General features: G+C 43.9%; 1 protein-coding gene across 1 annotated transcript in view; it reads right to left on the bottom strand.

The window, feature by feature from the left end:
* Positions 1-685: 685 nt before the first annotated feature.
* Ark2c (arkadia (RNF111) C-terminal like ring finger ubiquitin ligase 2C) overlaps positions 686-13,262 on the bottom strand; it is a 100,615-nt gene continuing 88,038 nt past the window's right edge. Inside the window, exons 4-8 of the mRNA XM_076837212.1 lie at positions 6,014-6,143; positions 4,502-4,606; positions 4,143-4,238; positions 1,294-1,400; positions 686-803 (exon numbers count right to left, since the gene is read on the bottom strand). Coding sequence (XP_076693327.1) covers positions 686-803; positions 1,294-1,400; positions 4,143-4,238; positions 4,502-4,606; positions 6,014-6,143 — 556 coding nt within the window. The remainder of the gene's footprint in view (positions 804-1,293; positions 1,401-4,142; positions 4,239-4,501; positions 4,607-6,013; positions 6,144-13,262) is intronic.

A 13,262-nucleotide genomic window follows, 5' to 3' on the forward strand; every position in this document is an offset into this window, starting at 1 on the left:
AGTCATCCTTTTTCACCGTAAACAGGATTTGGCTTTTCTTTCTTTCCTTCTTTTTTTTTTTTTTCTTTTTCCTTTTCACCTTTGATTCCTTTTTCCTTACTCTCATAAAGACGGGAAGATTGGGGCTGTCATTGGTTGGTTCAGTCAGGCACCAAAACAAGAAACTCAATGAGAAACATTTGGTGCAAGTTGGGCAATAGCGACATGTCCACCACAAGATGACTAGAGCACCACACACGACATTTTTCTTAAGCTAACATGCTCCGGCTGCCATCCACAGAAATAGCTAGAGACCCCTACATGGTTTCTACGTGGTCGAGAGGTATATGTACAATCCTTCGAAGGACAGGATTGAGGGGCCGGTTCTATCAGCTAGTACCCTCGGATCACATCTGGGTTCTCCACAGCGTGGGCCCCCCACTCCCGCCCTGCTCTGGGCACGGCCAGCTCCCTCCCTCCTGCGCAGCAAGGCGGATGGGGGCAGTGGCCACTCTGGATGGGTGGGTCCTCCCCCACCCCCTCCTCTCCCTCGGACTCGGATACCACCAACTCCTCTTTCCACGAAATGTGCTTGCAGGCTTCTCCTCTACGTCAAATGGCTCAGAAGGCAAAGTTTGGCTGCAAGGGCTATGGCCGTGGGGGGACCTGGTGAAGGAAATGGGGCGTCCACTGGCTAACTCCTCCCTCAGCTGTCAGCTCCCAGTTGTGTCTCAATGTCCACTCGGCAGATGGGGCATTTCTTGCTCATGGCGAGCCACTGGTCCACGCAGAGTTGGTGGAAGAGATGCATACAGGGTAGGCGTCTGGAAGAGAGGAGGAAAGCCAGGTGACCAGCGTGGGGGTGAGGGGAACGGCTGCAGCAGGAGGTGATGTGAGGGATGTTGAGGGGACCAGGAGACACGCCCAGGACCACTAGGTAATTGCCAAAGGGGGAGCCTTGCAGGAGCCCTGCCCGAGAGTGGGGCTGTGGCTAAGTTAGGAAGCCGTGACAGGAAGGGAGCCTCAGGCCCTCCTCCATGAAGCCCAAAGTAAAGCCATGATGTGGCCTCAGACCATCCCCAGGCCAAACGTGGCACCGTTCTCCTACACTTTCCCTCCATGAATCCTCACCCCCTGTCAACACATCTAGAACATTCCATGCCCCACCCTCCCAGTGCAATTCCGAAGCACACTAAAGCACACCTGGCACACTCACACGCACCTGCAAAGAAGCACCCTCACCCCAGATACAGTGTGGTGGCCGCTCACCAATGCCTGTGACAGAAGGGAGAGAGAATCAAAGGGGCTTCCTACCTCACGTCTTCTCCATCTTCCAGCATAGACAGACAAATTGTGCATTTCTCATCTGTGTCAGACTCTTCGCCCTCATCCTTCTTGCCCTTGCCATCCTGGGGTCTTCTCTATGACAAGCAAAGAGAGGAGCATCTGTTACCTGGGGCCGACTCACCTGATAGCCGTTGGCCTTTACCCACAGCCTCCTCCCCCTTGCAGCCTCCTCTTCCTGGGGGTCAGTCTCTTTTTAAGTTTCCTTCCCTATCTCCTCCCACGTGCTGCAATAGAGAGAGAGGGTGCGAGCCACGTGAGGAAGAGGCCAAGTGGACTTTACTGTCCCAGGCACTATCAAGGAGCCCAGGTTGGGAAAGGGATCAGGTTCCTAATGAATTGACCCTTTGCAAAGGTACAGCTCCTGCCTAGCAGCTTCCTGACTCTGTTCTGCTCTCACAGTCCACTTCTCACACCTTGTCCAGTGTGGACTCTTGCCTCCAGGCTTGCCCTCTACCTTCAGGTTTAGTGTGATTCATTCCTGCGCTCATTCATTCATTCACTCATCCAGTCATTCTTTACCAAGTCCCTTCAGGTCTGCTCTCATTACAGACGAGGATAAAATTCCCAACCCCAGGATTAACTCCTATAATTAGTACCACACTGTTACCAGCTATTTTGTGTTATTGATTTCTCTTCCCATCCAGAATGTTCCCTTAGAGAAGGCACTAGCTTTAAGACAAGGTTTGATATCATGCAGATATGCTATGCATACTTATTGACTTTAATATTTCTATTTTCAATTATTCACTAATTATTTGAAAATTGTTTTTCACTCTTTAGAAAGTTCCAAGTTCTCAGATGGCGTGGACAATGGCTTACCCTTTTTTTATATACCAACCTACATTTAACCAAGTTCAAGGCATTGCATTGCTCTTAATCAATATTTGGGGGAAGAGGGAATCTAGTGAATGGAATCAGCCCACCTTCCACGTTTTTATCTCTTTGCTCTAATGTGAAATAATCTGATAATAACCATAGAAAGAAAGCGATAAGCACACTTAAAGGTCATTTTGTAAAAAGAAAAATCTGGAGTCACAAGACAAAGACCATCCAGAGAATGACCTTGGGCCAAGCCTAAATGTCAGGTCCTCCTACTCCAGTCCATGGTCCTAAGCTCTGGAGCTCCTCATTTTAATTTAGTCTGGGGAATCCTGTGCCCTTGCTGGGATACATGAGAAACTCTATTCCTTCTGCTTTCAGCCTCTGTCTTCTATACGACCCCTGCAAACCAGGCTGGGCTTCTAAGGTAGGTTTCTTCTTGTCAGAATTATAGCCATTGTAGCATACATTTGTGTGGATCTTGAATATGAACAGAATCATGATGATCTGCTTATGGGTCCAGCTGTTTGCAGGACCCATGTCTTTTGGACATCTAGAGATTCCAAAAACCATGCTTTATTGTTGTTGTTGTTGTTGTTATTGTTATTGTTATTATTACTGCATGCTTATTTTCTGCTGTTCTCCATGGATTTTCATGATTCCCTTTTTATAGTTTAATAGATTATTAAATTAAGTATTAATTTTACCTTAAATATTACCCTGTTTTGCTGTGGTTAATCTTTACTTCTTTAGACTAGTGTTCCCATTCAAATCTTATTTCCTATTCTTAATCTTTTTTTTTTTTTTTTTTGGTCTTCTGATTTTTGTTTCCTCTTTATTACTTACATAACTTTTCACGGGGAGGGGGGAAAGAGTGAACCCAGGGTGTCTCACCACTGTTTTATTTTGAGACAGGATCTCCCTAAGTTGTTGAGGCTGGCCTCCTTGAGATCCTCTTGCTGCAGCCTCCTGAGTTGCTGGGATCGCAGGCATGTGTCACTGTGCCAGACTCTCTACCTAATTTTCACCTTTAACTTTTTTCAGCATTTATTTATTTCAGTGTTTATTTAATCCTTTTCACCCTTACCCTCTCCTTTTATTAACATTTCCTTTTAATTCTGATGTTCTTAATTTTAATTTTACACATTGTTTTTATGTTTTTTTCTAGTTCTCATTCCTTCCATATTTTTCTATTGTGATTGTTTATGTTTTCTATATTTTTTGTTCTTACATTATTGCTATTTTAAAATATACTGTTTTATATTATTTTACTCTGAATCTGCGTTTTTAAAAGTGTTTTTTGTTTGTTTGTTTTGGCATTTTATTTGGATCCTAAACTTTGTTATTTCTCACTTTTACTTATTCTTACTTTTTTAAATAATATTTTTATTCTTTTGATTCTCCTTTAATTGTCCTGAATAATTTTACTGTCTCCCATAATTTTACCTGAACCTCTGTTTCACTGATTTAATCCCTTTTCTCTTTTCATTCTCTGTTATTCTTTCACTATTTTCTTGTGCTCTGTTAAAATGATAGCAGGTGAGGTATGTCACCCTGGCAAAAATGAACACCCCGTGCCAGAAACACATACTGCTCCGGGCTCCCCAAATGCCACTCATTCTCCTCCACTTTCTCCAGTAATTCAAAGTCCTCTCTCCAGAGAAGGACCACTTTCCCCACAGAGATGAGACCCTTAGTCACTGAAATACTGTCACATTCCTTATTAATACACCTTCCAGTGTCTGACACATAGTAGGCACTCAATAAATATGGTTGAATTTGTTCATGAACAAACCCGATGCTACTGTGAGAAGATGCTCATGCCAACATCCAGCATCTTCAGCACTGACACTTAAACTCCAGAGCGCCTAACGAAAGCAAGGGCTTCTGGATTTTGAACTGCACCCCCACTGGACAACCAGGCCAGCAGTGAGTGGACGCACTGACAAACCCCTCCCAGCCCCTGGCCATGCAGGCTGGCCTGCTGGCAGCCCCACCTTCTTGTACTTGTGGGGGAAGGTGAACCTCTCAATGGTGTTCTGCACAGCTCCCCGGGTCACGTTTCCCAACCTGTCCTCCAGCTGCAGCAGCTCCTGTAAAGAGGAAAGCACAACAGGTGTACTCAGCACCTAGAAGCCCATACAGACCCACGCGGGATGAGGAAGGGGCACCGGAAGACATTAGTGGGAAGTGTTCACAGAGCCATCGAGAAGTACTTGTCTGGTGCTGAAGGCTGCAGTATCTCTCCTTGCTCTCTCCTGGGGCCTCCTCCACCCGTGACCTACCTACCAGCATGACAGGGAACGATGGATGGTAAGGGCATCAATGGTAGTTGGCACCAGACGCAGCGACTAACCTCATAGCTCTCCCGCACGGCAGAAGTGTGTCTGCTGGGATTTAGCCCCTGGAGAGCGAGGAAGTGAAGCTGGGGGTAAGGATAGTTGCGGATTTCATGGACAACCTGTAGGGGGACAAAATGGCTTAGACAGAGCAAAGGATTCCAGCTTCTCCATGAGCCCATCCCAATCCTGATGCCCAGCACAATCCTGAGATGCTGTGAGCTGGTGGCAGGGCTGTCCCTCCTGCTTTTGTGTGTCTCTCAGCTCATCAAGTTGGAAATCTGGGACCAGACGAGCTCAATCAATAAAATGACAACTCACCCTGACTGGCCACCCATTTCATGGCTCTCAATTCTCCAAGTCCTTCACAAGACACACCAATGTAATGATCTCCCTTGATCTAAAGTGTGGGTGCAATTGCAACCCCCACTTTACTGATGGGTTAAGTGAGGCACAGATAGATTAAGGAATTGGCTCAAATTATGCACCAAGTGTCAAAGCCAGGACTCAAACTCAGGTATTTGTGTGGCATAGTTTAATCCCCCACCACCCGCTCTGAGAACACCAGGTGGGTTAAAGGCTCAGGCCAGGCCCAGGAGCAGGGTGAGGCACAAAGAAGTCAGTCATCAGGGAAACGCATTGTTTTTTATGTTAAAATGAACACAAAAAAGTCTATGCTGAGCAAAATAACAATATTTTAAATAAAAACAGACTCTGGTCCTGTCATTGCTCAGCCTGACTTACTCTCCCTTCCTTAACCCAGGCTAGCAGTCAGTTTCCACCCAGGGAACTCTAGGCCTCATTTTGCCAATCTGTCAAATAGGGATATATCCACTGTGTGATTGACAGAATAGAAAATGAGTTATATAAATGCTCAGGAAAGTGCCTGATATGTAGGAAGTGCTCCATAAGTGTTCCCTTCTTTTATTCTCAAGAGTTGGTATTTCACATACAAGCCGTGGAATCCCAGAGTTGCCACAGACTTTAGAGACTATTCATCTTGGTTCAGCTAGATGGTTCAGTGACAGAGGCAAGGGTGGGAAGAAGCCACGTGGAGCTGTCTGGAAAAGGGGTTCCATCAATCTTGCTGCCTCGGTGGGGTGTCTTTACTTTCATTCCCCGCAATCTGCAACCCCAGACCCAACCTGACCCTCTGCAGCGTTTAGTACTCTGCAGTCACAAGAAGGCTGACCCTGAGGAGGAAGGCAGAGCTGGACCAGCAAGCCAGGCTGAGGGCTTCCTCCGGGATCTGTCTTGAGCCACAGGCCAGCCCTGGGAGACAGGGCAGGGCAGGTACCCACATTCCCATTTCACAGACAGGTAAAACCAAACCCATGGAGATAGGGCCACAAGAAATTAAATGAGGTCCTATGAGGGTCAGAATCCGCCCTTGCTTGTGGCCCCAGGTGTTCCCCTGCAGACCATCAGGGCACCAGGAAGCAGGGACATGGGGGAGCTGCGGGCCTCAGCCCAGCAGCAGCACCCAGCAGGCAGCCAGGGAGTTCATTTCCACAGGACCTTGCACTCACCATCTGCGTGGAGGAGGAGTTCCTGGGAAAGTGGTGCATTCGCGGAGTGGCTAGGTAATGCTGATAGTGCTGCGGGAGGGGCCGCACCTGGAACTGAGCAGGACTCAAGCCAGCGTCCACACTGAGATCCCTGCAGGGACACAGCCTCGGTCAGCACGGGGTGGGTGAGGCACCATCAGGTTCCATGAGGGTCATGGAACCAAGTAGCACTCAGCCACGGTGGCTCAGAGCTCCCCATCACCCAGCTCTCCTCCCCTCTTTGGAAGGAGAAACTAGGTCCAGGGGATCTGCCAGTTCTGAGGGGGCTGGAGCAGCCCAGGCCCTGTAAACCTTGAAATGTGGGCCCAATCCTCCTACCCCTAACTAAACTCTTCCCTGAGAAAAATATTAAAAGAATAATCCAAATGCAGAGAGTGTCAGGAATACACAGCAAAGAAAGGACAAGGTCCAGGGGAGGAGAGGACAGCGGCCAGCCGTATTTTTACCACTTTGAGAAAACAACGAAAGAGGAATCTCTACAGCTGGCTCTGCAGTCAGAAAAGCTATCCTAGCCCATTGCCTTCTGCTCCCTAAAAGTATAGGAAACTCATTTCACTTAAACATGGTTAATTACTTACACTCAAGAGGAACTAATGTCTAATTTGAATTATGTTTTATTTCAAGTCTATAGAGAAAATATGTAGACAAAAACATTTTTGTCATAACTGAAGACAAGAAAGCTATCAAAAGGCACCAGGGTCATGGCAAAGGGATTCATGAATCACCCAGAAGAAGCTCCCATGGGCCAGGATAATTTGCATATCAATAACTATAGCTGAGCCAGTAGCACATGCCTGTAAGGTGAGACTGACGCAGGAGGAGGATCGCAGGTTCAAAGCCAGCCTTAGCAAAAGTGAGTCAATAAGCAATTCAGTGAGACCCTGACTTGAAACAAAATACAAAACAGGGCAGGGGATTGTGACTCAGTGGTCAAGTGCCCTGAGTTCACTCCCTGGTACCCCAAAAGAAAAACAACAACAACAGCAACAAAAAAACTATAATTGTAAAAGATATGGAAGACCCCAAAACAGATCTGAATCCATAAGACTAAATGATGCTGAAGAAAACTGATTCTCTTTGAAGGATGCTAAGGAACCAACTTGTCACTTAGGAAACTAGTAAATAAAAGGAAGAACCAAACATTTATCTTGTTTTCCCCTTAATAAGTGTACTTCAGGGTAATCGAATAGTTGAGGAGGGAAAATTTCCCTTAATAAAAGTTTCCCACCAAATAAATGAATAAGGAATGATTGAATTATTTGCCACCATTTTCCACCCCTGAAGAAACAAAAGATCCAGGCAAAGATCTTCAATTACTGCTAACATCACAGAAGAAGAGACAACCAGACATTAGGTGCCTTCTGGTGGAAAGACACACTACCTCTCTGCAAAGTATCGCTAAGAAATAAGAGTCAAACATCTGCTGAAGCCTTAACCTAGGTTCCTATGTATAGGGGCTACACGAAACTAGGGGACATCTTAAGTGACATCTCTAGAGAGTACCAGCAAAATCCAGAGAAGGGGAAACTCTCCAATGAAAGCATTAAATATCTATCTATCTATCTAGACAGAGAAAGACAGTCATTAAAGAAATTTCGGTTTCCAGCCATATGTGAGGGTAACAGGAATCCGATGCACCCTCCTATTGTACACCACTAGAAAACCAGACAGGATATATGCAATCTGTTTTCAGACACTTGCAACAAACAGTGCAGAACAGTGATCCCTGGAAGAAGGAAAACATGGTGAGCCCTGTCACCTCCCTACCTTTTCACATGAAGGTGCCTCTAGACTGTGAGAAGGGAAGGGAATCCTAAGCAGAGCATGGTGGTCTCCATGAGTTGAGGATCAGAGATCCTATTTCAGGGAGGCTGAGCTCCCAGAAGTTGTGGTAGAGTGTTTTGGAGAGGAGGAGCTCCAGAAAGCTACAGAGAGTCTTAACTTGAGTCCTTGTTGAATACTAAGATAATGTACATGTGGCACAGACCCCCATCAGGTTGAACAAAGAGCGCACATGGAATAGGAAGAAATAGGGAATACTTTTTTCCCAGGAATTAGACAGGGTTGGGATGCATTCAAGTCCTAACACATCAGCACGGAGTCCTTTGAATCACTCAGGGCATCCAATGGAGACCCAGATGGCCTTTGAAGCTTGTGGATAAGCTTTTTTAGGGAAAGTCTTAAGAACTCTCTGATCTAGGCATACTGTAATAAGACTTACCAAGCCTCCAAATGATCAAAATGAACTGCAAGTATTGCTCACCAGAACAAAGTCCAACAGTCTCCAAATGAAGAAAACAAATCCAGTAACTCACCAATGTATAATTCATCATGTCCATCATTCAATAGAAAATTATTGGACATGCTGAAAATGAGTAACATGTCTCATAATCAGATGAAAAAATGAAGCCACAGAAACACCCCAAGACACAGAAATGACAAAGATGGTGACATAGCAAACAAAGATGCTCAAATAGCTATTCTAATCATATTTAAATTGTAAATGAAGACATACACAGGGAAGAGAAAAATGAAATATGGAAGGAAATGACCTAAATAGAACGTCCAAAGACAAAAAATGCAACATTTGAAATAGAAAATTCCCTGGGTTGCATTAACAGCAGGTTAGATACCTTAGAACAAAAGATTAGTGACTTAGAGACAGTGATAAAAATATTACCAAACAAAGCACACAGGCAAAAAAAAAAAAAAGACTGAAACATTAACACTCTCAGTGACAATACTCAGTGGTTGGTAAAATTCAAAGGGAGAAGATGGAAGGTAAAGGATTTTTAAAAATGTATTTTAGAGAAAAACTGACTGAAAAATTCCAAATCTGATGAATTCATAGATTCAAAGAGTTCAATAGACTTTGAGCAGAATAACACAAAGAAAATCACCTTAAGGCACATAATAATCAAATTCCTAGAAAACATTAGTGAAGATAAAAAATTTAAACCAGAGCCAGACCAAGTGGTGAGCCACTTGGGAGGCTTGAGCCAAGGAATGCAAAACCATCCTGGGCAACAGAATAAGGCTCTATCTCAAATATATAAATAAATAAACCAACCCAAGGAAAGAAGACCTATTAGACACAGAAGAAAGTGGATAAGAATTATCATAAACTTTTCATTATCATAAACTAGAAACAAAGAAAGCCAGAAGGCAATGAAGTAACATCTTTAATCTCCTGAAAGAAAACAAACAAACAAACAAACCTAGAAAACCCAGCAAAAAATCCTTCAAAATGAAGATGAAATAAGACATTTTCAGACAAACAGAATTTGAGAGAACGCACTACCAGTAGACCAGCAATAGAAATATTCAAGAAGGATCTCTGGACAGAAGAAAACAATACCAGATAGAAACGTAAATCTATACAAAGGAATAAAGAATGTCAGAGATGACAATTGTGTGGGGGATTGTTCTCCATTTAAAAACTTTTCTTTGAAGAGCAAAAATTGGCAATTTTTTTTGTAAAGGATTAGAGACAGTATTTTAGAGTTCAAGGAGTATACTTTCTCTGCCACAACTACTCCAAATGTGTATTGTAGTTCAAAAGCAACCACAAAATGCATGTAAACAAATAGGTGTAACTGTGTTCCAATAAAACTTTATTTACAAAACAAAACAAGGTATGGGCCAGACTGGACCTTCAAGTCATAGTTTGCTGAACTCCTGGTTTAAAGCAAAAATCCTAGCAATGTATTATAGGGGTTATGACATATGTATGGATAAAATCTACAAAAGGAATAACACGGATGGGAAAGGGATAATGAAAGTATACTGTTGTAAGAGTTTTATATTAGACACAAAACAGTATAACTCTATTTTATATAAAGTAAAAAACTAAATATGCATATTGTAAGCCAAGTATGTTCACAAAATATATAACAAAATAAAATGGTATGACTATGAGGCTAATATTTAACCCTAAAAATACTCAATCAATGAAAAAGAAGGCATGAAATAGGAAATAATAATTTTAAAATGGGCAAATAGAAAACAAAGAGTAAGATGGTGTATTTAATCCCAACCACATAGATAATTTTATTAAATGTAAACATTGCCCTTAACAAACAGAGATTGTTAACTGGAAAACAGTAGCCAACTATAAGCTGTCTATAAAGATTTGTCAAAAAAAAATAAATCATCCTAGATATTAGGAAATTCCTAGTCCTTAAAGAAAAATTCATAGCTTTATATGCTTATATTACAATAGAAGAAAGATCCAAATCATTACTTCAGATTCCACCTTAAGAAGCTACAAATAAGAAGAAAAGAACAATAGAACCATTAGAAAAGTCCTTCCTGGACAAGGGCTTGGTCAGCTGGGCACAGTTTCCCCAGCCCTTAAGCAGTCTAGATGGGAACTTGTCCTAGGAGGTATCAGCTCCCAAAGAAGCAGGGTTTCTCATTTTCTGCTGTTGCCACAGCCAAAAAGAAACAGTTAACTGACGTTTTTGACTTTTATTTAGTTGGTTGGCTGGTTGGTTGGTTTTTGGTTGGGAATGTCCTAGGAATATCCCATGTGCCTAAAGTCACAGAGTTAACCCAGAACCATGTTGTAGAGATTTTTGTGTGTATGTGGACTTTGTCTCCATGCATTTGTTTTTCATTTGTGCCTAAACAAACAGATCAATCTTATTTTTCTCCATCAATTTTCTTGAAACATGGCATGCCCTGGTTGCTATGCAGACCCTCAGGTTGTCTTCAGGAAGCTGGCCTTGAAAATGTCAGCACCATCTGTGGGTGACTTCAGGCTATAAGAGCTCTGGAGATTTGGCTAAGTCAGGGCTGCCTATGGGCAAGGGAGGCTCTCATGCTTCTCCCACCCTCTGTTCACAGGTCCCATGTCCCTGGAGACCTCTGCCTAGACAGGGCTAGGACCATGAGGAGCAGGCTTTGGTCTATGAGTTGCAAGATCAGAGTTGGGATTGAGAAGCCAGGACTGAGAGAAGGAGAGTGACTAGGATGGGGACACTGGGGATACGGGGCTGTGGTTCAAGGTCAGGGTCAGGTTATTGGACAAGGCAAAGAGATGGAGAATTTTTGAGATTCATCTCCGAAGAGCTGCTGCTCCCACCAGAGCTCAGGCCAAGATACCCAGCTGAAGAAGCTGCTCCAGGAAAGCAAAGATATTCCAAATAAGGGCAAAAGTCTGGGGCAGCCTTAAACCTGGGGCTAGACAAGGCCTGCTGCAGAATTTCCAAATGACCTAGGGCAGAATTCAATGTTTTTGATAGTTCTGTAAAGAAAAGGGGGAGGAGGCTGCTGCAGACATACTACCCCGTCCCCCAGAGGCTCCTTGCAGAGGGTGAGAGTGGCCCCTCCTACAATGCATTTCCTGTAATCCAATTACCAGGTTCCCATCTCCTGGCAGAAGAGGCCTCTCTGGGAAAGAGGGTTGGGATGCAGTTAGCATGATCACAATTACAAAACATCCCTGAGCACCGCTAGGCCAGCCCTTGCTGGAGCAGAGCTCATTATAAGGGAGGAGAAACTGCCCCTGCTGCACTGGAAACAGCTTTCTACCTGGGAAGTGAGAGCTGGATAGGCAGACGGGGCTCAGGGATAGACCCAGGTAGAACTCTGAGACAGCAGGGGCCAAGAAGGCAGAATGGTTGAAATGAGAAGGAAGAGAAAATTTGGCTCAAGAAAGTAAGCCAGGGGACAAGCTAACACCTGCACTGTTCTTCCTGACATTTGACCAGGACAATCCCTTCCTATCACCTGTCCAATCTCACATGCTTCATTGGATCCTGGGTGTGTGTATTCAAATTACTGAGCCGTATGCAATGGAGCTCCATTTGTGCTGAATGGAATCAAATTGAATTGACTTCACTGCTGAGGGACGGAATTTAATTCAAACCGCAATTAAATCTTCCTAATTTGAATCTGCTAATTAGAAAAAGGCTGGGTTAAGGTTGGCAGCAATATAATCTATCTTTTAAGGGATTGTTCAATTTAGCAGAGAGTGTACCTGAGAATAAGCAGAGGACTGGGGATGACGGAACGTGCTGAACCAACTCTTCACTGCACTCAGAAGTGCCCCTGGCATTCAACCAATCAGAACTGCCCTTTTGAATCATTCCTAGGTGTCATGGAAGGGACTCCCAAAGTCACCCTTAACTAAGCCAGTTGCCTGACCAGATGGCTAGAAAATGACACAATGGCACATCCATTTTAAAAATAGTCCATTCTTTCCATTAAGGGATTATTTTTATTTTTACTGTTTTTAAAATACATTTTTCACCTAACAGTTGCAAGAAAAACAAAGAATTCCTGAATACCCTCAACCCAGATTCCTCAAATGTTACCATCTTACTACTTTACTGTATTTTTATTTCTCTCTCTCTCTCTCTCTCTCTCATGTGTGTGTGTGTGTGTGTGTGTGTGTGTGTAATATATATACATATAATATATGTCCATATACATACAGAATTACGTATATATATACACATATATAACACATTAATATACATATACACCCACACACCTCTGTGGAGAGACAATTTTTTAAACTGAACTCTTTAGAAATACATTGCAGACATGATGCTCAAAATCCTCAGCAAACTGCACATCTTTTAAAAGTATTTGAAGGTTCTAATCAGACCCTAGTTAAGATGAGCCCTCTTTTGAGCTAGAAACAGAGAGCTGGGTGGGGCCCAGGATCTCAAACCAAACAACCCTACATCCCAGGACAACAAAGACCTCTGTACCAAGTGCAGGAAATGATGGGAAGACTTCACAGGCGCCCTCTGCCTTGAGACTCAACAAAACCAAAACTCTCAGCTTTCTCCCCACCTTTACCTCCAAGGTGGCCAGCTATCTCCATCCCTCAACACCACCCCCTCCAGGAAGCCTTCCCTGACTCCCTTACCTCCTTGGAATTGTTCTTCCTGTCTTTCTCCCAGGGATCACTGGTTCATAGCTCCACTGAACTTGGGAAATGTTTTGCATCCCTGTCTCCCTGTCCCCTGCAGGACCATGAACACTGGGTCCCAGGCTGGACACATGGTGGTGCCCAGTTACATCTGAGCTAATTGCTGGAACAAGGCCCAGGTGAAGCCATCTGGCCATGAGAGTGGCTGGGAACAGGCGCAAAGGCTGGGGACTAAGGACAAGGCTTCCTACATCATTCAAAGTGAAGGAAAACAAAAAATCCCTGGATCTGGCAAGACCCACCTTCTTCCCTCCCCTGGAACCC

Source organism: Callospermophilus lateralis, chromosome 17, assembly GCF_048772815.1.
Source record: "Callospermophilus lateralis isolate mCalLat2 chromosome 17, mCalLat2.hap1, whole genome shotgun sequence".
NCBI classification, from domain to species: domain Eukaryota; kingdom Metazoa; phylum Chordata; class Mammalia; order Rodentia; family Sciuridae; genus Callospermophilus; species Callospermophilus lateralis.